The sequence below is a fragment of the Parus major genome, chromosome 1 (assembly GCF_001522545.3).
Source record: "Parus major isolate Abel chromosome 1, Parus_major1.1, whole genome shotgun sequence".
NCBI lineage: Eukaryota > Metazoa > Chordata > Aves > Passeriformes > Paridae > Parus > Parus major.
The window spans coordinates 89,702,861-89,726,606 of record NC_031768.1 but is presented as its reverse complement, the minus strand read 5'-3'; the positions used below and the strand labels follow the sequence as shown (position 1 = coordinate 89,726,606).

The window sequence follows — 23,746 nt, the reverse complement described above, 5'->3', positions numbered from 1 at the left end:
CAGCAGATACTGAGCTCTGAGCTCATTAATTCTGGGATTAATTAGGAGCAACATCTCCTGCAGGCACCGCTTTCATAGGTTAAAGCTAATGTAAAGGAGGGTCAGGACCAGGGAATCAGTCAGGCTGTATCTTATGAGCACAGGTACTTAGCAGCAGCTTCTACTCACTGTGAGTTTACTTATTAGCTAAGACAGGTCTTACCACCAGCATCAAGGATGTTGGAGGGCAGGCTCACTTCCTGGAATACAGTCAGCATTTCCTGGATTCAAGTTGTTCACAGGTCAAAAATAACTGCATTTCGAGCAAGCTTCTACTCTGTTATTGAAAACTGCCTATTTTTCCATTCACTGCAAAGTAAAATCGTACACAAGCTTTTCTCAGAAAAAAATTGTTTATTCTTTAGTTACTGAGGAGACATTTGAAGAGAAGGACATAGGGAATGGCATTGCAAATACTGTCACCAAAACCAAAACTACCCCTCATAAAACCCAGAGAAACAACCATACCAATAATAAAAAACAAAGCTTCACTGTTACTTTGAAAACTGCAGTTTGCTGTTCTACCAGAAATTTCTCACGCACAGAAGAAACTGTGCAAGGTAAAAGGGTAAAAGCTGGCAGTGTGAGACTGTAGAGCCCGTAGTTCTTGCTCTTACATCAGCCTGCCATGTAAATGGGTTTTTCTACTTCTATCAAGCTCCAAAATTCCACAAACCAGTCTTAAGACTTCCAGCAACTTTAATTAACCACAACTGCTTACTATTTTTGAAGGATGTTGCTTCTTGCTTTGGAAACAATGTCAGTTATACCAAGTGTCAAAGAATTTTCAAAACCACACTATGTGAGACCTTTCTGTGTTGTTTAGTATTAAATTGCACGGGATGAATGCATTACACAAAATGGCAAAGTTTCTGGCAGCAATTTCAGACAGTTACACCAGTCATTTTTAAACAAATATTTCTTACATTAATAACAGAAAATAGGACTTTGCCCAAGGAGGCAAACAAACTACAGGTTTACTTTTACCACAATAACCATGACAAAAAATATCTTTGTGTGGAGACTTGTTAAAAAGTTATTAAGACAGCATTATCCTGATAAATTCATTCAAGGTGGAATGGAGAAGGACACTTGGGTTAGGAATACTGACCCCCAAAAAACAACAAACAAACAAAGCAAACAAATGAAAAAACATATAAAATACATCACTTTGGGTTAAGATTATTTTGGGATCAGTTAGTAACTCTTAAGGATAAATAAAAATTGCATGTATATATTACAAATAGACATGACAAAGTTTCTTACATCTTGAGTATTTTCATAATAAATTATAAATATTTACAGACAGCAGTAGAGGTAAAAGTTCTAGTCCAACCAGACTTTTGAACTTTTGTACACTGTACAGTGAACAATCTGTACACTCATGCAGTACAGCTCCAAGCAGCAGAAGAAATTGTGGGAGTGGAAAGGGCATAAGTTGAAACAAGAGGAAAGCTGAAGCTTCTTAATCTTTGGTTACCCGTGTCAAAACTTCATGATTCTTTACACATACCAAGTTAAAAATAAACTGGCTTTCAACTGAACAATCAGCATGTACATGTAAAGAAAAACACTCCATAGCTTGATGTTCTTTACACATTAATGCATGGTGGTTTTCTTTTTGATTGTTTTTGAGCTTCATTATATAAATTATCTCAGTTTTCAAGGTTTTGTTCTAGTCTCAAGCAACTTAAAAACATACAATTATTTCCTACAAATGAGTAGAAGTGAACTGACATTCTTAGAAAAATGTAAAGAGCTAAGGCTTAAAAAGAAAAGTCTTAAAAGTTAAAAAAATATAAAAAGCTTTAGGAAAAGCCCAAAACTGTTGTTAATAGCAGCTTTGTTCCAGTGCAACAATGAGCTGAAATTGAGTGAGGAGATGATCAATTTGCCAGGCATCCGGCAACTACAGGACATAGCTTTGTCTAGAACCAAGACTAGAAAATGCAACCTTCCACCTATCTGGGCCTGTTGAAGGATGGAGGTTTTTTTCTGATTGCAAAAAGGCACTGATAAAAAAGTGTGTAGAAAGCTGATCCATTTTTGATTTGTCCACATTCATGCAAATATATAAAACTTTGTAAATCTCTTAATATCAACTACAAAAAGGTTTGGTGTGTTAGTAGGGCACTGTTTGTTAAAACCATATACAAAACAATTCAAAATATTTTGTCCATGATTTGGCCTATTTGTCTTCAAATAGTAGCACTAGAAAATGAGGCTCTCCTTCCTGAGGAAAGAAAAACAGGTACTGGAAACAGTTCAGCCTGTGTTCAAAGTGTGTCTTGACAAAGCTCTGACCACTTCATTGCTTGTGGAAGCCCTTCAAGGGAAAAGGTGGCACCTCCTTCATCACTGAATTCTACTGCTTCTCTTCCATATTTTTTGGGCAACAAAGCAATTATTTGCTTATGCTTTAACATCTGAAACAAAAGAATAAGAGAAGCACACAGGTAAATTACTATGTATTTTCTTCTAGAGATTGAATTAGCAACATGAGAATACTGCAAGCTTTAAATACTAATGAGGGGCTGTGAAGATGCTCCCAGACACTGTCACATGACTCATAACAACCCAGCCAGAGCAGGTACATGACCAGTGATATTTGATAGCCACTAAACATTTTATCCAAATTACCATGCTTATGATTAGGCACATTCATCTGCAACTGGACTACATTTAGAACATTTAGTACTTACTGACACCCACCTGTTAAGTAGCTGGTAACCTCTGAAATTGTTCTGACTCCATGACTTTGGATCATAGAATCAGGTAATTTAAGACACCACTTCTATTCAAACATTTTATGTCTATAATCTCAGTATGAGCTGTGCACCACACATGCATGTGTTGCTGCTGCTATTTCTTTCACACAGTAGTGTCAGGTGATTTTGGAGTTTTCTCCTTTGAGGGCTGAAAATACAGCTCTTATTTAACAAGCAAGGAGACTGAAGGCAAATGGAAGTTACAGTGCAGGAAGTTCAAGACTACATGATGATACTAAAGAACATGATCAAAAAGCCAGTTTTGTGTGTGTGTGTGTGCTATTTTCCTGTGTCCGTGCAGTGAAAGGGTCTGAATATGAAATAGGGTTCTGCCACTTTACATCTTCAGGGATAAGCATTTCATACCCCTACAAAACACACAAAATGTTCTGTTCTCACATGGTTTGCAAGCAGCACCAAAGCAAGCACGGCTGCATCTGGCACCTCAGCATGACATAATAACCGACCAGTTTGAGACGCTAAACCTTTAAAGGTGGGGCAGGAGCAGAGTTTAGCCCAGCAAATCAGCACGTCACATGGACCAGGAATAGACACTGAGTTACTTCATTTGGCTTTCAGTATTACTCACTGTTAACTAACAGGATCTGACTCGATTATTATGACACACCACAGCTTCCTCTGCAGCTACACAGCCTGTTCTAAGTCTGCTTCCTGGTTTCATGATCGATTCATCAGCAGTTTTGTCTACATCACCGAGTCAGGTTTTTTATATTCAGTCCTAATTCCCTCCTACCCTTCCATTCATCCATGTTTACTCACATTTGGAGATTTTTGCACATCTCTTTTCAACACTGTTTTCAGCAAATACCAGAATTTATATTAGAATTAGAATTTATAAACCAGATGTGATTGCTTGGCTGGTAATTCAACAGAAGTATCAAACTTGGCAGAACAACTCTGCAGCAGTAAGGTGCCACTTGCTTTCACACTGCTGTGCATTTTGAGTATGTTTAAATGGATTATCTACACCAGCAGGCTCCAAAGTGGGTGTGCACAAGGCAATCCATTGTGGTGCAGAGAAAAAGTATTTTTGCACCAGTAATAAAATTTTAAAAAGAAAAATAGTATTTACTTCATCATTATAGTATTTTGATTTTTTTTTTATTTTGTGTATGTTTTATAATGTATATAATACTTCAGTATGGTAATAATTGTATATAACTTATAAATATACATAAATTGGGTGTGCATGTTCAAAGTATTTTACTGATGTGGTAGACAATCACAAAAAGTTTGGTGACCACTCACCTACAACACAAAAAGCAGAAACCAGTATGAGATGCCCACAGTTACACCACTCAAGTAAGAACTGTATGACAGACAAAATGACATTTTTCCTTTTTTTTCCAAGAAAGGAAAATTATTCACAGTCAACCTCTGTGTCAGTCAGCAGACTCCCAGACAGAGAGCTTCACGCTCGCATACCTTCTTTATTGCAGCTGGAAGAGTTGTTCAGGGGCTCCCCATTTCCACCTCCTGCATCCTGAGTCACTTCTGCAAGGATAAAGGTGATACTCAGACAATCCTGGACCTCACAACACTCTGCCTCTCTGCCCCAGATAGATCAAGAATAATCAGACTGAGATTTGGGCCATTTGATTGGCAACAATCATAACCCTGACCAACATGTCCCTCTCCCGTGGGATCACCATTCAGCGCCTCCCTTCTCTGCTCCCTTCCTGACTCTGCATTCTCGTCACAGTCCCTCACACATGCTGTAGAGGCCAAGCACAGGAAGTGCTCAGCACCCATGGTGCCACCCATTTGCTGGCATTTGGCAAAAGTCTCACTGAAGAAAGACTGCTCACGGCCCAGGCACTTCTTTTATTTATATATATTAGAAAAAAAAAAATAAATATATATATATATATCTCCTTTGTTTATGCCATGGTCATCTGCATGGTTGGCCAGCAAGCTGCTGTTCTTTAAGGTGTCTGCAGAGAGATAAGAAGACAAGCCTTGCTCAGCTTCGAGGTATGGCTCTATTGCACCAGACTGAGTTGCTAGTTACAGCTCTACATGAATATACAATATAAAATATAAAAAAATAAATATACACAACATTAAAAAGCTCCTGGAGAGCATTCAAAGGATGGCCATGAGGTTGGTGAAGTCTCTGAAGGGGAAGCCTTCTGAGGAGTGGCTGAGGTCACTTGGTTTGTTCAGCCTGGAGGAGAGATTGAAGAGGGACCTCACCGCAGTCTACAGCTTCCTTGTGTGGGGAAGAGGAGAGACAGGAACCATCTCCTCACTCTCATGACCAGTGACAGGACTCGAGGACATGGCATAAAGCTGAGTCAGGGCAGGTTTAGTTTGGGTATCAAGGAAAATATTTTTCCCCCCAGAGGTTGGTTGGGCACTGGAACAGGCTCCCCAGGGAAGTTGTTACAGAACCAAACCTGACAAAATTCAAGAAGCATTTGAACAACACTCTCAGGGATATGGTGTGATTATTGGGGTGTCATCTGCAGGGCCAGGGGCTGGAGTTGTTCCTGATGTGTCCCTTCCAACTCACCAGATTTATGATTCTATGAAGGAATCATGGCCAGTTTGCCTACTGGGTCAGTAGCACTGACTGCTCCCTAGAACAGGCCTTCCTGATTTACACCATTCTTAACTATCTGATTGTCTTTCAGGGCTCTGTCATCCTCATTCTGGTCTGTCTGAAAAGAGACCAGAGAACAACTGCAGTCCCTCAGGAGCACAGTCCACTGCTTCTGCTCCTCCCCAGCACAGGCCACTGCTCTGTGCAGCCCAGGGCTTAGAGCTGCAAGTACTGCTGTGCTATCAGCAAAAGCCCTGCTTGAAATTGCTTTGCACACACATTTCAGAGAAATATGAAACTCACATTTCATAGCCTAGCCTACTATTTTCCATCCATAGAGAAGTGACTGCCTGTTCCCCACAGGTGCTGCTGGGTGTACTGCACAGAGGTGTACTCCCCTTCCTGATGTTTCTATTCTATTCTGCAACAAAATAAAGGATTTTGTTTTCTGCATCTCATGTCCAAACTAACCTTTACCTATAGATCTGACTTTTCTCTTGCCTGAACTGTATGTTTTCTTTCCACTTTAAGACAGGCATAAAATAAGCCTCCTTTTCCCATACCCATGTCTATGTATATGGAAATAGTTACACAAGGGATAACACAATTCTGCAGTGCACCACACCTTCACCATCAGCTACACAATCCCTATTTCTTCAGATGAAAGAAAGCTCTTCTATACCCATTGCAATACATGCAGGAAGAATAAGCAGCAAACTCTGGGGGCTTCTGAATTTTTCTGAGTTTCCTTTTCCTTATTGTCATCATTGGTGGTTTTTTTTCCCTTATAGGAAAGGGGGACCAAACTTTTCCAACCCCTTATTAATAGCTACTTGTGGGAAATGGTGGAAGAGTTAGTGAGTGAATGAATCACTAGTGCAACCAACCGGGGAAAAAAACTGACATTTTTTCTTGACTTGAACAATGTTCATTTTCTTGACTTGAACAATAATGGGCAATTTCATTAGCCTTTTGGAGTTAAAAGAACTTCTAGAAAAAATACAAGTCCCAGAACTTCCTTGAAATTTACAGCGACTGAACTAAGAAAACAAAACTGGAGCTTTGCTTAACTGCCTGATGAATACAGTCAAAAGACTCTCCTAAAGCATAAAGCAAGTGGAAGATACAGCATGCTTCATTCCTTAGAGAGGCACATTTCATCTCCCTAATACAAATTTTGCAAGCTGGTAAGCATCCCATCTCTAAATTGGTGTGCTGAGGCTCTTATCTTGCCTCCATGCTTAGTTCTGTTTCCCATATGCGGTAAAATGCTCTGCAAACCCAGCAAAGGGTCATATTTCTCATCATATCAAGAGGGAAGGTGAAACCCCAAGAAGGTGTTTGCTCTGTGCTGTTTACCAAACACAGCCTCCAGGTCTTTCTGATTTGTCTTCTAGTGATCTACCCATCAACATTTACTGTTCCTAAGGCAATAGGTTCTTCTAAGCCAAAAGGGGAATAGTAAACTCTATACTGAGAACATGCTAATATGGCTTGGACAGCAAAAGGCCATGTGCAAAATTACTTTCCCCCCTTCATGTTCCTCTGTTCTACGGCTCCATCTCACTAGTTACCTGCTTCAGGCTCTTCATTCTCACAACAAACAATGTGTGAAAATGCAGCTGCAAGAAAACAGAAATCCTTTTCCTGAAATATGTATGGAGGTGGCACAACAGTCTGCAAAATACGCAACTCAGCCTTAAAGTGACAATTTCATTTTTAAGAGATGATCCTATGAACAACTATGTTATGCCACTTTAAGGACTCACAATTAATTTCAACTTCCCTCCAGCAACCACTTCAGGTCCCAGACCATGACCAACAATGTTTATATTTATGCCTACAACTTCACAAAAGTCTTGCTGAAGTAGATCTACTGGTAAAGCTGCACAGATCTGCCATAAAAAGCCAGAGACAGCTGAGAAGAGAATCTGCATCTACTTTTTTTACTTCATCTTTGTGTTCCACTAACACTGCAACTTTAAACCCTTCCTCTTTGCAGACCTTAAAGAATCTTTAATAGAAACATTCTAAAACAAATTTAAGTGCAGTACCAAATGAGGTCTTTTGCGGGGGTTATTGGGGGGTTTTTCCTACCCATCCTTCTCCTTCTCTCACTTTCAGTTTCATCCACAGTCTCGACTTTAGCAGTCTCTGAACCATGGGCTAGAACCACAGCTGTAACAAATGTAAGGCACCAGACTGAGCACCCTACATGAAGGCACACTGTGAGCTCAGAGCACTCCAGGAGGGCACTGAGCCTGCCACCTGATGCAGGAGCTTTGGCCATTCCCCACTGAAACAATGTTCCGTCTGGTAACACAACATTTCTTAAGAATCTTCTCCTGATCTCCCCAGTCTTCTTGACTGCCTTGGGGGTTAATTTTGTTTGGTTCCTAAAAACAGACCACAGTCCTAACAACAAAACTCATACATGCTAAAGCTAGAAAGTGGTAGCCAAATTCACTCTTATGAAAGGGGAATAGACCAAAGGAGTTGTCCACTTCCTTAGCTGCTCGGCATACAGAGTGATTTCCACACCCCAACACACAAGAACCCAGAAAACAGTGCAATCTTGCTGCAAATTAAGGAAGTAAAAAAACCCAAAAACTCTCCAACAAAACCATTAGGGAAAAAATCCACAACAAACCAACCAAAAAAAAAAAAATAAAAGCAAACCAAAAAATTATCAGTGCAGATTAGAATGGACAGCAGAAGCCCAGGCAGAGATCTGGACAGCAAGAGGAATGACAGATTGGTCTACAGCAATTTTTTGCAACCTCATCCTGAGGCCAGCCCCAGTTCTCCATTGTTAGAAAAGTAATTTCACCTCCCAAGACAGCTTTTGACCAGGAAAATCACAGGCTATTCACTGTCAGTAACTTTGTCAGCCCCACTAACACATTCACTAAGTGCAGGTCCCTATAATCATCCAATATTGGACATCAATTGAGATTTTGAGTCTGCATGTGCACACTTTGAGAACCAATTCAAAAGCTCAGACCCTGCCATAAAAGGAAAGAGCAAATCAGACTCCCTGCTCCAACCATGAGCAGGTGTTCAAAAACATTAATACCCCAATACGGATTTCTTACCTCCCTCTGAGTTAGGCTGTTGTTGGCTGTTCCCAGGGAAAAGCTGCTCATGTTCTCCTATAAAGAAATTAATTTGTTTTAGAAAGGGGAAAAAGTAACTAGACGGAAAGAAAACGTCTTTACCTCTCCAATGAAAGACTGCACTGACACAGAATAAAAACTGACAAGCCCAGACCAAGCACCAATCTGATTTCCACACATTTGTGACACTCTCTTACCTGATCCATTCACTGGATTCTTATTCTGAGAAGTCCTTCTTCTTGTTTTAAGTTTAATTATACCTGCACAAAAATAAATAGAATACCTGGAGAAATCACTCACAAATAAAGTATTGTACCTTTAAAAATTTGTTGACGGCCTCCATCCACTTCATCCCCCTCTCCAACCCCCAACCAAAAAAAAAATAAATGCATTTCACTGAGAACATGCAACTGAATACTTGACTTGGAGGAAGAACAGAGAATGAAATACTGTTTTGAGGGAAAGACAGTCAGTAAGAGATCAACAGAATGGATCTCCTGCAACAGCAAGTCAGAACACATCTAATCAAATCTAAGGTGGAGCTTTAAAATTTTCTGATAATATGTCTTGTGCTTAAAACAGCAAACTTCTGCTGTTTGATTACACTTGTGCAATGCTTATCCCACCAAGTTAAAACGGGTTTATTTTCTTGCATGTTTAAACCCTTATTGTTTCAAGGGAAGCAAATTAATTGTTTTGATTCTAACTGATGATCAGTTTTGACTGACATTGTTTGTGCATTAACAGCAACACCAGTGTTGTTTAACACCACCAACATGAACAAGGACATAGAAGGCACTTTCTGAAAGTTTGCAGATGACATCAAAGTGGGGAGAGTAGGGGACATGCTGGAAGGCAGCGTTGCCACTCAAACTGACTTCAACAACCTGGAGAAACAGGCTGGCAGAAAAGATGTGATATGCAAAGGCAAACAAAGTCCTGAATCTCTTAAGTCACCCCATAGACCACTACAGGCTGGGCTCTGCCTGGCTAGGAAACAGCTCCGCAGGAAAGGTTTTCATGCTTCTGAAAGCATGAAAAAGCCCAACATTACTCAGAAAAATGTGCTCTTGCAGTAGAAGACTTCCAAATACTGGGCTGTGTTAGCAGAAACGCAGTCAGCCCATCAACACAAATAATTCCTCCTCTCTGTTCAATATTTGGGACACCACATCTGGAGTACTCTCTTTAGTTTTAGTCTCCCAGTTAATGCAAAAACACCATCTTTCTGAACTTACTCCAGCAAATGTCCACAAGGCAAGATGTCTAGGGACAGGAGCTGTGCAAGGAGGTGCTGAGAGAATTGGGTTTGTTCAGCCTCAAGAGGAAGGATAAGAGGATGATGCCTAACTGCAGTATACAACTAACTAGAGAAAACAAAGGAAACCCCTCTCAGAGGTACAGAACAAAAAACCAGGAAGCAACGGCTACCGGTTGCCAAAGGACAATCCCTAACATAAAATATCCTTCCCTACAAGAGTGATTCAGCACTTAAACACGTGCTAAAAGAGGCTGGGAAATTCCCACCCTTGGAACTATTCAAAGTTTGACTGGACAAGGCCTTAAGCAACCTGATGTAGCTTTGAAGTAGGTCATGCTTTGAGCAGCAAGTTGGATGAAACTTCCACAGATGTCTTCCCACCTAGTTTATGCTATGATTCCATGCCAACAGAAACTAAATGGACACTGAGCAGGAAAGCAAAAGGTCTGCATGCAATCTATATCTACTTATGTCCTGATCAGAATATCATCAATTAGTCCTTCCCAGATGGGAGATGCATCCAGTACTCTTCACCCTGCATGTGGCCCCATCTAGAAGTCAATGAATCTTCCAGGCAGAGCATGCATAGGATGAAGAAATGTATTCCTGTCTGGGACTCTCTCCAACACAAGGAGAAAAGATGGTGTACTCCTCTTTTTCAAATCAGAAGACAATTTAACACAGAAACCCAAAAATGTGGCAGAAAAAGATCCACAGTGATAGCCTATAATTACTATTTCTGATTAAAACATCAGATTTACAAAGAAGATACTTGAAATCTGTGTAGGGATGGATCGAAAAACAAATACGGAACTCCAAGATGATGGCAATCCAGGCTTCCAGGAAGCACAGAAGGTTCCTTTTATCAGCTGACCACACTGAGTTGTCAGGTAAGACCTGGCATATGATACTCAGATCTGGTGTAAGTCTGTCCCAACAGTAAATGTGATCTTGAGGGCAGCTTTATAATGCTCTCAAAAAAGACTGTGAAAACAGACTCAGGAAGGAATGGGTGAGGCTACAAATACTTTGTAAGTAGAAACACTGTAAATCAAACATCCAGTCTGAAGAACTATGCAAATGCAAACTGCAGTGCTTCCCAGGACTCAGAGCCCAGTGTCACAATGCAAGAAAGTTCAGTACATTATTTCCTTCAAATCTAATAATTTTTGCCTAAATTTGACTTATTTCTTCTACTGTTTTTACAAAACCTTTGATGGCCAAAAATTTTCATACATTCTACAGAACCTCAGATGAGCATCATTTGGAAGCACACAAAGCTCAGTTAGGAAGTGTTATACATACCTTTCCTGTGCAGGAATATTAGGCTTAATACTAGGATAACAGCTGCAGTAAGGACAAAAGCTCCTAAAAGACCACCTCTGTTTCTTCCATGAGAACTGTCTCCTTTAAAAAAAAATAAAAAGAAAGACTGGTTAGTTAAAAAGCAACTGTATGATACACTAGTTCAGTGGAGATACAACCCCAAATATGTTTTATAGCTATTTTTTAAAAAGCAACCTCAATAAATCAGTGCACCAGAGTCAGTTATTAGCAAAACCTGAAGCCATCTCCAGGACAGTTACATGTTAAGGACTTCATTTCAGAGAATGTACATCACCACTTGAAAGGCAATGCCTATTCCAATTCCTGGCCTATGAAAGGCTGAGCCAGATTTCAAATAAATGAAATTTCAGCAACTATCGTGTATGGGGTTTGCACTGCAAGGTCTTGATGGTTTCTGTGAGAAGATGCCAGAAGCTGCCCCCATGTCAGATAGAGCTAATGCCAGGTGGCTCCAAGCTGGATCTGCTGCTGGCCAAGGCAGAGCCTATCGGTGGCTGTGGTGGGGTCTCTGGGATACCACTTCTAAGAAAGGGGAAAAACTGCTGGACAACAACGGCAAGGGTGAGAGGGGAGTGACAATATGAGGGGTGAGAGAATCTGCCCAACAGACACCCAGGTCTGTCCAGAAGGAGGTGCAGGTGCTGGAGCAGAGATTCCCCTGCAGCCCATGGAGGACCCCACTTAGAACAGGTGGATCCCCAGAGGAGGCTGTGACCCCATGGGAACCCACACTGGAGCAGGGTCCTGGCAGGACCTGTGGCCCCGTGGAGAGAGGAGCCCACGCTGGAGCAGGGTCCTGGCAGGGCTTGAGACCCTGTGGGGAACCCACACTGGAGAGGTTTGTGAAGAACTGTGGCCTGTGGGAAGGACTCATGTTGGAGAAGTTCCCGGAGGCTGTCTCCTGTGGGAGGGACCTCACAATGGAGCAGGGGAGTGTGAGGAGGAAGGACAGTGTGTAATGAGCTGACAGCTGACTGCAAGTCCCATTCCCCATCCTCCTGTGCTGCTCATTGGTACCATTACCAATATCAGGTAATGCTATTGGGAGCAGAGCCGAGTCTGGGAAGAAAGAGGGGGTTTCAGGGAGGTGTTTTAGATTTTCTCTTGTTTCTCATTATCCTGCTCTGATTTTGACTGGCAATAAACTGAACTCATTTTCCCAAAGTTCAGTCTGTTTTGCCTGTGATAGTAATGGCTGAATGACCTCTCTCTGTCCTTACCTCAACCCATGAGGCTTTTGTCATAATTTCTCCTCCCTGACCCACAGAGAATGGGGAGTGACAGATCAGCCTGAAGGGCACCTGGAAGCCAGCCAAGGTCAACCCACTACATGCCTCATTTCTAACAAGTTTCTCCAGTAAAGGAAGAATTCTCTGCTAGTAAAACATGACAATTATTTTTGCATGAGAAATGAGAAATTTTGTCATTTAGGGACTACCTTACGCACCCTACAAACCAGATGGTTCCAAACATATTCTTACTCTGTGTTTAAAAAAAACCCTAAAAGTTCAAGCCTCAAGCTGAGGTCTGTCCCAAAGCAATAAGCAACAGGAGGAAAACCCTCTTTTCTATCTTATACCTCTCCATGAAGGAGGAATGAACTGTGGTCATGGACTGTGACTCATGCACATGCTACATGAGAAATTATTTTATCTTATGGCTACTAAGTAATGGCTGAATAGTTTCACTCCAATTCATGGAGAGCAGTATAAAGAGGACAAGTTGTTGGCATTTATTCTGTGGAGATCCCAAAAAAAAAGTATCTTTCCACAGGGATCAAACTGTCATCCTCATACTTTCACAAACTTTATACGCACTTTTAGCCCACAAATCACGTCTGCTTTATACTCTTTAAATTCAACTTCCTGGGAAGTCAAGAGAAATCTTGCAAAGGCCATGCTGTTTCCCAAACAAGCCTTTCAGACTCGTGTTTGCAACATGACACATTTATTACCTTTTCCTTCTGGAACACATTGATTCAAAGAGATTTCAGAGCTTCTTTCCGTTTGTGAAAATTTAATGATACATGTAGCTTTGGTGGTAGTATCAACATTCTCCAAAGGGATGGAAAGCTTCTGGTTCTGATAGCTGTGTGGATTATTACTGAGCTTCCAAGAATAATTCAGAGGTCTCTGGAAATGTGCTATACAGTTTAATACAAGTTCACCACCACTGGTGTTGCAACTTGTTTCAGGTTCTGGAAGGGAATCTAGAAGGAGAGAAAACATTCTGTATTACTTTAGTTATAAACTGTATAGAATTTCAGCACAGGACAAGGACTGGAGCAACAAAAGCAGCAGAAGAGTGCGTAGGCAGAAGTGTCAGGGTATGTCCACATGTGCATGAGAGAGAAATGTGTTTCTGAAAGTGACCTGACTTCTGAATGTGATTGTGGTTCTCCCAGGCCTAGTCCAAGAGTCCTCATGGTTCACCATCCATAGGACTAATCGACACACTGATCACATATAGTGACCAAAGACTGCTAGTGAGGCTGAGCACAGGATGATGCCACAGATATTCAGGCATGTATAACATGCCTGCAGGAATATATTTAATAGATACATAATGCCTGGCATTACCTGGTCAGTTTGCTCAAAAAGTTTGGTTGTCTACTTGAAAGTGTGACGTGCCATCTACACATGTCCTAGAAGTCATCCCAAAGTGAGTAATGATGGGCACACAAATGAGATGCCACCTTTGAAAATTTGCTCAAAACAAAAATAGAGACAAAGAAAAGCCCCCTCTATTTCTGTTTGCTTCCCTGGCAAATATACAATGCCTTTTCTAGACAATTTAAAGTGAATAGCAGCTCACATTCTTTATGCAGTTCTTCCAGTACTTACCTAACACAACAAGTACAAAGTTAGAGTACTGATCTTTCACAGAATCCCAGTAGTGTAACTCATATGTGCCAGCATCATCCTTCTCCAAGTTAATTATAGTCAAGGATCCATTCTCCATAAGTACACTCCTGTTGCTGAGAGGACCAAAATATGTCGGTTTGTTTTGCGCTTCCCATTCAGCCACTTTATCCTTGTTTTTCTTCCAGACAGTTTCCACTATTTTTTGGTCTGCTTGTACTGGAAAAGTAAAATTTTCTCCCACGATGCCAACTACCTCCTTACAGTAGATGTGTGCTATGAGGGGAGGGGGGAAAAAAAAGAAGTTACTTCAACAATTATTTTATAAAACACTGCTTGGCTAATGCCATATGCAATGTCAGATACATTCAAATTTAGGTTAGAAGTACGTCACAAAGTTGCAAACTAAGGTACACATCAGTCAAGAATTACCCAAACCCAGGCTGTCAGCACGATGGTATGACAGGAACAGCAAAAGAATTCAGTTTCCACATTCTGGTCCCAAGCAGAGTAATTGCCCCAATGATCTTCCCTATCCTAAGCCCCTCTATCCTCAGTTCTTTCCCTCTGTTCACTTGAATTAGGCCTCCTGCCCATGAGCTGGTGAAAAATATTAAATGAAGAATTGTCACCACAAAAATCTGTTTTAGCATCTCGTTGCAGAACACCCAGACTGAAGTTCCTGCTGATCAAATAAACTGCAATTTTTCCAGTATGGATATTCACAGTTAGTAAAAAGCATACTTCAGATGCAAAACTTCTACTGAGTCCAACGCACCTGCTCTGAAGTCATGGGGGTATTAGGGATTTCCCTTGAAAAGTCACTTAAGCAAGTTTATTTCACAGCCAATATATGTGAAACAGCATCCCATCCTCTGAGATCTAGCAGAGCTATCAGCAAGGATGAAGCTGTTCAGAAACCTCCACTGCTCTCCGTTTCAAGTTAATTACATTCTGCTAAAAATGTCTAGGCATTCAATATAAATAAATAAACCACAACAGAAGAGAGATATTTTTCCCTGATTTTCATTGAAAACAGCTACATTTATGAGAAAAAAAAGAAACAGCTAATCTAACAGACAAAATCCTGCTGTAGGAAAGGGATCACAACCTTTAAACCATCAGCATCTCCGTGTCTCTGCTTCAGTCTTCAGCAAAGACCTCCCACTTCCAAATGGCTCTAAAAGAATTTCAAGATCACTGCCATGGCAGACAGGAACATGGACAAAAACACTTTGGTATCAAGTTCAAGTTACATTTAGGAATCCATTTTGGTCCACAGTAGCTGGTAACTTTTTACTTCTAAGTTGAAGGAAGGGCATGGTTAAAATGCAAATGAGGTCTCATATTAAGGCAGGATTCCCAATCTGTACCATGTAAAACTTCCCCTTAAACAGTAGCTGTGTATGGTGAAATATTACAGATGTCTACTCCTCAAGCCAACTGGTTCCAAGTGACAGCTAATATTCTGGGTTTTATCATTTTTATTTACTCCTAAATGGCATCAGTTTAAGGACACACCAATTCCTATATCCTGACAAACAGAAGGTCAGCTAGACCTTCCTTTCCCACTGGCAAAGGACAGTGCTCGTCAGCTCTTCTTCCACACCACAGAAACACAGACTTTCTCTGACAGGACAATGAACACACACAACAGAAACTCACTTCCATGTGCTTGGCTAGAGAACTGCACACACATGTCTCCTCCATGCCTTACCTTTTATGGAATATCCAATTTCCTTGCAATTTACCCATGTAAGCACTCTTCTCGCACCACTGGAGTTGCAACTTCTTGTTGTCTGCACTTACACAGTTGCCTTTTCCAGGCACAGGAATTGCGGAAGTAATCGGGGTAAGCTATCAAATCCCACATCTTGTCAACACAACCTATCTGTTTTTTTTGTATTCTACCATGTTCAGGCAGATTTAAACATTTTACTTGAGCATCTCTTTCCACCTATCTCAATTGATGATTTCCAGAAGAACAAGGAACTCACAAACTCCAGACTTTGTGTCTGGAGACCACGAGATTGCAAGATGCTGGGTAGGATGGAACACTGTTTTGATCTGACAAAGCTTGGAGTCTTGTTAGAAACCTTTGTTTTATAAAGACAATTTCCAGGAGTGCATATTCCTCAAGAAGTCATCACTCACTACCTAAGGACCTATAGTATTCCTAGTCTGGAGAAAAACTCCCTCCTCACTGTGAAATTCTACCTCTAAAAGGTAGAATGTGCCTGTTTTGGCTCAAAGACACAACCAGGCTGTGGTGGCCTGACATGAGCATGAAGCCAAACAATAGTGGCTGTTGACAAGAGCCTTCAGCAAGGACAGCAGCTGCTTGCTGGGCACTTAGAACATGAGCAAGGACAGTCACCACTGCTCAGGCAACCACTTATAACTTCCTACATTTGGGTGTTGATCCAGCTAAATGCTCCACGTCTTAGCTCTCTTTCAGTTAGTCGTAAGTGCTAGGCTGGATTTATGAGGGCAAAATTGTTGCTTCTTCAAGCCCAGGAGTGAGACTGAAGAAAAGCAGAGCTGAGAAAAACCCACATTTTCTCTCCATGGGTTCTACATGGCACAGGGGGGCACTGCTGTCCTCGGCACGCTCTCCTCTTGCTGGCTGGTGAAACAAAGGCTTGGCAGCAAGGAGCTGATGTGCTCCTGCCCAAAGGCATGCAGGGCTCCGAGCAGCAAGACATTGAAAAGGTTATTCCTCAAGGATAACTATCATCTCCCTCCCACCTTAAAAAATCCAGTCTCTGGTTTTATTCCCTGCTTCACTGGTCTAGTGAAAACATGAAGAAGCTTCCCACTCAGTGCCATCAGCTTTGTTTTTTCAAAGAAATCATACAGAAATGTTGCATGAGGTCATAACCACACATCTTTCAGCTTCTGGAAGAAGCATGTGTCATCATGCTTTCTAAATTCCTAAGAAACCCTTCACCATCTTTTCTGCTTCATTTTATATTGAAACATATTTCCTATTCCACAGTGGTGAGCAAAGAGGGAGAAGTGATAACCAAACACTCTCATACACCCTTTCTGGGAGGTGAGAACTGCCTTTTCTTTCATGCTTTCTTGCTCTCTATTATTCCAAGATAAAGTTCACATAACACAATAGTGCAGTGCTAAGGCCTCCAGTAGCTTCTACAGAAACCACTAGAATACCTGCTCCTATATCTCCTAAAACCCACCCCAAATTCCTTCTTATGCCAAGTCTTTGTGCTCTTCCCTTCCAGTCAAATCACCTGCTCAAAGTGGCACAGATAAAGAGGAGCTAACACTGTGTGGGCAAAGCCTCTTCTGCAAACCCACCACTTCACCTTATCTACATCATCGTCTGCTCCCTCTACTCCAGCAGCCAGTCCCACACAACTCAGGGCTGTATTCAAGTTTTAATTCTCCCCAGACTAATTCTGATTCTTTCAGCATTTTAGCAGGCTAAAGGTATCCATATCCAGTTCAGACTAAGTAGAACTTAATACTCCATTTACCAGCAATAAATGTTTCATTACTGTATTTCTCTACCTGGTTTGACTTTCTTCACAATTTTTCTTGGAGCTGATGTAAAGCCTAGTTATTTTGGAGAATATCTGTAAACTAAGCCCTTTTTATTTTTAATGCTAACATTAATATTTTTGGTCTCAAATATTTGAAATGCATAGGTATATATTAGGTCTGTACAGGCAGCAGCTAGGTTCTCCTATTACCATTAAGACACTAACATTCCATCTGGTGAAATTGAGTGGAAAAGTCCTTATTAATTAGTTTATGGCAAGGAACTATTTGCTTCAGGAGTAGGGATTTCTAAAGAGTAGATTTTTTTCTTATTTGTTGTAACTTCCCAACTATCCCTCTCTTCAGCTTTTCTAAAATTTTGAATTCCTCCAGCAACTTTGATCAGCAGACATTTACATTCCCTCCTAATCCTCAAAACCACCAGGTGCATAAAACCCTGAAATAAATGTTCAGTCCAGAAGGACTATGAGAATACTCACCAACCATAGTCCTCTTAATTCTCCCGCAGGCCACAAACACAACCCACTTCCCAAACTCCACTAAGAAAGCACTTAGACCCATGGTGTAAAAACACAGGCAAAAGCTACAGCCAGGAGAGAGAGAACGTGGTTGACAACAAGCCCAGGCTGTTGCAAGATAAAATCAGACTTGTGCAGGAATGAATGCAAATCCTACATGTAACATCCAAATCAGAGGTGTTCTCCTGCACACTGCAGCACGTTCACACACGTGTGTGCTCCTCCCCTGGACAATATGGGGCTGCATCTACAGAGCTCTACAATCAACAAAGTCAGGACCCAAGGGTGGCACCTACCAACAAGCCTGGGTCCCTCCCCACCACAAAATCCACACCTTCAGTCATATCCTTCAGCAAGGGCCCAATCACAGGCAGCATTCCCATGTAGAGGTTACCCAGTTATTTTTAAAATATGCTGGTGACCAAAAACACAGGGTTAACTTACCTACTCCTCCTTCTCCCTTTTTTTGTCTGCCTGTTCCTGCAGTGAAATAGGCAAGCAGACAGAACAATCTGCTGACAGATTGTACTTGACACACACCCCGACTCCAGCTAAAGAAACAACAAAAGAACACACAGGAGGTGGGAACACCAGGGCTCGTGCATGGAATGGAGCAGAAGTGAGCTAAGGGCAGAAGAATGACAGTAAAAGCACAGAGGAGGGGCAGGCACTGATCTCTTCTCTCTGGTGACCAGTGACAGGATCCAAGAGACTGGTCTGAAGTTGTGCCAGGGGAGGTTTAAGTTGGATATTAGAAAAAGGCTTTTGCACCCAGAGGGTGTTTGGCCACTGGAACAGGCAAGAGAGGGAGAGGACTGGGAATCGCCACTTTTAGCAGTGGTTAAATGTTATGGAGGATCATTGTGTCCTGCAGATTATTGATTATTTACAGTCTCTAGGCCTTGCTTAGGGACAGAACTGACTTTCACTTAAGCCTGCCTTGAACTATGAACAAAAGCAGCAGTTTGAAAGCAGTCCAGAGACGCTGGAACAGGTTGCCCAGAGAATGGATGACCCCATCCCTGGCAGTGTGGATGGGACTCTGAGCAATCTGGTCTAGTGGAACGTACCCCTGCCCATGGCAGAGGGCTGGAACTGGATGGTCACTGAGGCCTCCCCCAACCCAAACCACTCTATGATTCCAAATCCTCTGGTCACTTATTCCCAGCGTCCAGACAGCAGCACTTCCTATGCTGTACAAGCACAGTCTTCATGTAGGCTCCGTGATCAACAGCACTGAGGAATAATCTGTCTTGGTAACTCTTTCCTTCAGTTGGGTTCATTTTCAGCCAGATCATCTTTGCAGTTCTACTTATAAAGGATGGCACAAACTGATGCCATAGACAGCAACTGTTCTCAACCTGTGACAACATCAGCTTAAACAGATTCCAAATTACCACCTCTGTCTCTTACAAACCCTCTATCACCACCCTCAACAGGGCCAAGAGGTTCTCCTGAGGCTGTAAGGAGAAAGGAGTACCAGTAAGGAAAAAACCAAAAATAAACAAACTTACACCCACTTTTTCTTTCTTTTTTTTTTTTTTTTTCTATTAACGCCTTTGACACCCTCTGGATCAAAGGAGTCTGTATATGCAATGCAGAGATGATCTTGGCTCTCTAAAGTCTAAGACCATTAATCACATTAAGGCAAGAAACTATCATAAATTTTTGTCACTGTGTTCATCCTGTAGTGTTAAATAGCAATGGCAAAAATATTGTTTCATTTTGGTTTTGATATGACATAACAACCTCAGCTCTTATCAAGAGTTTTTAACCAGAGGGCAGAGGTTTGATTTTTTTTCCCTCTATGAGGAATTTGTAACTTCCTGTTTATTCAGGAAGATTCAAGACAGGACAAGACAAGCAGGTGTCAGCTTCACAGTGCTGATAACTGAATTTTACATTTATACTATTTTAAAAAAAATTAAATAATGTATGTTTAATAATTTCTATTAGCAACACACAAAATAATCACATTCCGTAAGCAAGCAGAATTTGTTATGTGTCAAGATTTTCCCACATTCATCACAATGCCTTGTAGTGTAGCTCCCACAACACCTCTCACTGAGTGCAAAGAAGAAACATTGAGCAATCCCAGTTGTTTTTCTGATCAATAAAAATGTAGAAAGGAGCATATATTTGTGTGTATAGAGGAAAAAAAAATCCAGGTAATTTTAAAATAATAATGAAAAAATAAAAGCCAGCCCATACTTGTTGAACTGCCTAATGGCACAAAAAGCCATATTGAGGGAAGTTTGGTTTCTATGCTGGTCACTCTCAGAAGTAGTATGAACGAAAAATAATTTTTATTATTTATATAATAAATAATAATTATAAATAATAAATAAAATTTTTTTTAATTATTTATATAAGCTCTCAGGTTGTCAGTCTATGTTCAGCACTGGAGAGGCAACTTCTGCTTTTAGGTGAACCAAGTTTTCTCAGTTTAACTCAATTTTTATTAAGAAGGTAAACTGAGAAAGGATGCAACCATTAATGCAAACAGACAATGGAAATGGCAGTAAGAAATCCATCTAAATATGCAAGAACTAGAAGGCAGTAATAGTGCATAACAAAGGGTTGATGCTCAGAACACTGAAAGTTGTGTAGCTTTCTCTGAGCCTCACTGCAGACGCAGAATGCTTCTAGGTGCTCTAGTTCACATATCCAGCTTACTTCCCATATCCCCTTTGCTTTTGGGGCAGGATCCTGACACAGCTAAAGCAAATAGAAGTTGGCTGCCATCTGCAGTGCTACAGAACATCCCCACAGGTGTGGCTTGCACTGTGATCCTCCTGTTGGTGTGGTATTATTTATCCACCTCCTCCACAGGGAGGACACAAAGGTCTCTCTGTGGGTTTCTTCACCAAACTAGGCCACAAATACCACATTTACTTTCTTTCCCCCCCACATACAACATCCAGAGTCCCAAATCTGAACAGAGTTTTGTCTTGAATCTCCAACAACTGAAGAAGCACACTCTTGGTAGGTCTAAAATCTAAGCCCTTCCACAGCCTTGAGGCGGGGCTTTGTGATGTAATTGACAAGTCCGAGGTTCCTTCAGATGAAAAACTGACTTGGCCTGGCATTGTGAAAAGCAGGAATCCCCATGTGGTGAGTAGGAATTCTGAAGACACCCAAAACTACACTGCAACTTCTGGCTTCCACAGGGGAATGATCTTCTCCCCTACTCCAGACATTCAGCAACGTGAATGGGATAAATACAGTGCTTTGAATTTGGATGGAGAAAGGATTCTGGAGGAGAAGGCTGACAAAGGATGAGGATCTTCCAACAGCATCCTGGTGTTTAGAACAGGTGTTTGCAAGGCTAGAAACTTGCATGCCAAGTTGAACAGCTACCGATCTACTTCATGTACTTGGGCAGATCAGTCTGCCTTTCATGGTCTTAATTTTCACATAGAGAGATGATAGATTATTTTACTTTGTTAAAATTAACACTAAACATTTACACACAGTCAACACACAAATAACAGCAATAATGCAAGCTTACAAAAAAAAAAAAACATGGTGTGAAAACATGCCTATTTAGCTTAGTGAACAATAGTAAAGGGTTTGCATTCCTGATCTCCTGCTCCAACCAACCACTTTAGAATCAAAGTTTTACAGAGAAGACAACAGAACTAGCTAAGTTTTTCATTAAAGGATGACATTATGATACTTGTCACCACAATTACCCTCTCCAGTTGTCCAAGTACCATCATATCTTCCTTTAAATTTTATGTTCTTTGGAACCTGGAATCTTTTTTTTCTATTTAAGTCTATATAGTAGGTGGACTGAGACTGCAGAGCAGCAGCAGCGGCAGCATGCCAACTTAGATAAAGCAAGGTAATAAAGTGTCTTGACTCACAGAAAAAATTACAAGAACATACCCAGTTAATCATGCCTTAGTCACACTCATTTAGAACTCTGCAAAAGCACTGCAGGTGAGATAAGAAATTGCAGCTAAGGCTTAACATGGGCAGACTCATGCAGGTGTGCAATGTCCTGGCTTCTCCACTGGTCCTCCCTGCACACCTGGACCTCCAGCGCTCTCTTAGAGAACTGGATCTCTCCATAATAATTAAATAAAGCAAGCTGAAGACCTCTGGAATGGAATGAGGAGGAAACGCCAGGGAGTTGCTCTGAAGGCTCAGCAGCAGAGAAGTTCCTTTTTAAACAGGGGGATACAATAGCTCCTATTTTAGGCACATTCAGGAAACTCCCAAAGCAAAAAAAACCAAAAAACAACAACCCAAAACCCAAAGTCAGAAGAAATCCCTTAGACTAGAGGAACGATAAGTTCTTCATAGATTACATCATGCTTTTTGGCACACCTAGCAATAGCAGCTCACTCTGATGACAACAAGAAAGTTTGTACATCCATGTTCAATTTCAAGAATGAAGAAATTTTGTTGTTCACAGGCCAGTGCAAGGGCTGTGCATGTAAGGATTATGCTCCTAAGGCACAGCGGTGGCATTTGGATTAAGAAGGCCTTTGATTATTACTTTAACAGCAGTTAATAGTAGTAATTTACTTCTACAAAAAAAACCCCGAACAACCAAGCCCCCCTGAAAAACCAAAACAAACAAACAAACAAAACCAAAGCAAAACCAACCAGCCAGCCAGCAACAAAAACCAAACTAAATAAAACCAACTTCTAAAAATACCCCAGACCAGCACAAAAGGATTGAGAAATTCGCTGCTTTGTCCATGAGCAAGAACGAAAAGAATACAAAAACAGACAAGAATACTTCTACATTTCCTGACTTCCTAAACACCTCAGGACACAGCGGTACGAGGAGGAGGAGGCTGCCCGTGTGCTGTGGAGCTGCTTCCTTCGCAGGGCAGGGTAACCTTGGGGCAGGAATCGACACCCCTCGCGTGGGTACCACAACACTCGCACCCATCCCCACCTAGGTATCCCGTTAACGCAAGTTTGAAACACACGGGGCACAGGAACCTGCCGAGAACGGGATGGGAAGTTCCAGAACGTGCTGAAGGCCGCTGTGTCATCGCAGCTATCGGTGCAGGAGGGACGCGGCTCCACAGGGCTCTGGGCAGGGAGCCACTGTCGCCGGGTTCCTGGGGGGATGGCTGCGGCTGGGGCAGCTCCCGGGGCATCCCCGGAACCTCTCCCCGCTCCCAAATCCCTGCCGTGCTCGCCCCCGCCGCTCCCAAATCCCTGCCGTGCTCGGCCCCCCCCAGCTCCCAAACCCTGCCGTGTTCGCCCCCGCCTCTCCCCGGGAGCGCCCGTCCGAACGCCCCGGGAGCGGCGGCCGAGGGTGCCCCGCTCCCGCTGCCCCGGGCACGGAGACCGGGAGGGAGAGAGGGAAGATGGAAAGCGAAGGAGTCGGGAAGGGTCCCCACTGCCCTCTCGCAGCTTACCCAGGACGGACGTGAGGCACAGGAGCGGCAGCCACATCGCTGCCTGACCGATCACTGCCCGGAGAGAAAGCAAAACCCGCCCCGCACCGCCCAGCCCGGCCCTCCCCCGTTGAGCTCCCCGTGGGCACTTCTGGGAACTCGGGGAGTGGGGAAAAGGGGCTTCAGCCGCCCCCCGGGGGCACATCCTGTGCGGTGTGGGATGCCGTGCGGGGCCTTGGAGTGCCAGGTGGTGCCGCGATAGGGGCTTGTGGTTCGTGGGGCGCAGCGACAGCAGGTGCCGGCGGCAGAAGTTGTCGTGTTGCTCTTCCATCAGGGAGGTTCATCTCTGATAATTGAAAAGCTGAAAGTCAATCAATTC

At 42.2% G+C, this 23,746-nt stretch overlaps 1 protein-coding gene across 2 annotated transcripts; it reads right to left on the bottom strand.

Annotated features, from left to right (window-relative positions):
• Nucleotides 1-373: 373 nt before the first annotated feature.
• On the bottom strand, nucleotides 374-23,458 carry CD58 (CD58 molecule). 2 transcript variants are annotated; one of them, XM_015644770.2, is made up of 8 exons: nucleotides 23,389-23,458; nucleotides 13,941-14,234; nucleotides 13,052-13,306; nucleotides 11,056-11,157; nucleotides 8,687-8,749; nucleotides 8,469-8,525; nucleotides 4,254-4,322; nucleotides 374-2,465 (listed from the first exon to the last, which is right to left on the bottom strand). In XM_015644770.2, exons 1-8 carry the CDS (start codon nucleotides 23,423-23,425, stop codon nucleotides 2,452-2,454), a joined length of 891 nt encoding a protein of 296 aa, XP_015500256.1. In that variant the 5' UTR covers nucleotides 23,426-23,458; the 3' UTR covers nucleotides 374-2,451. The 2 variants fall into 2 exon arrangements, with proteins under 2 accessions (XP_015500256.1, XP_033373235.1); XM_033517344.1 differs by lacking the exon at nucleotides 374-2,465 and having other exon boundaries at nucleotides 4,225-4,322.
• Nucleotides 23,459-23,746: the final 288 nt, after the last annotated feature.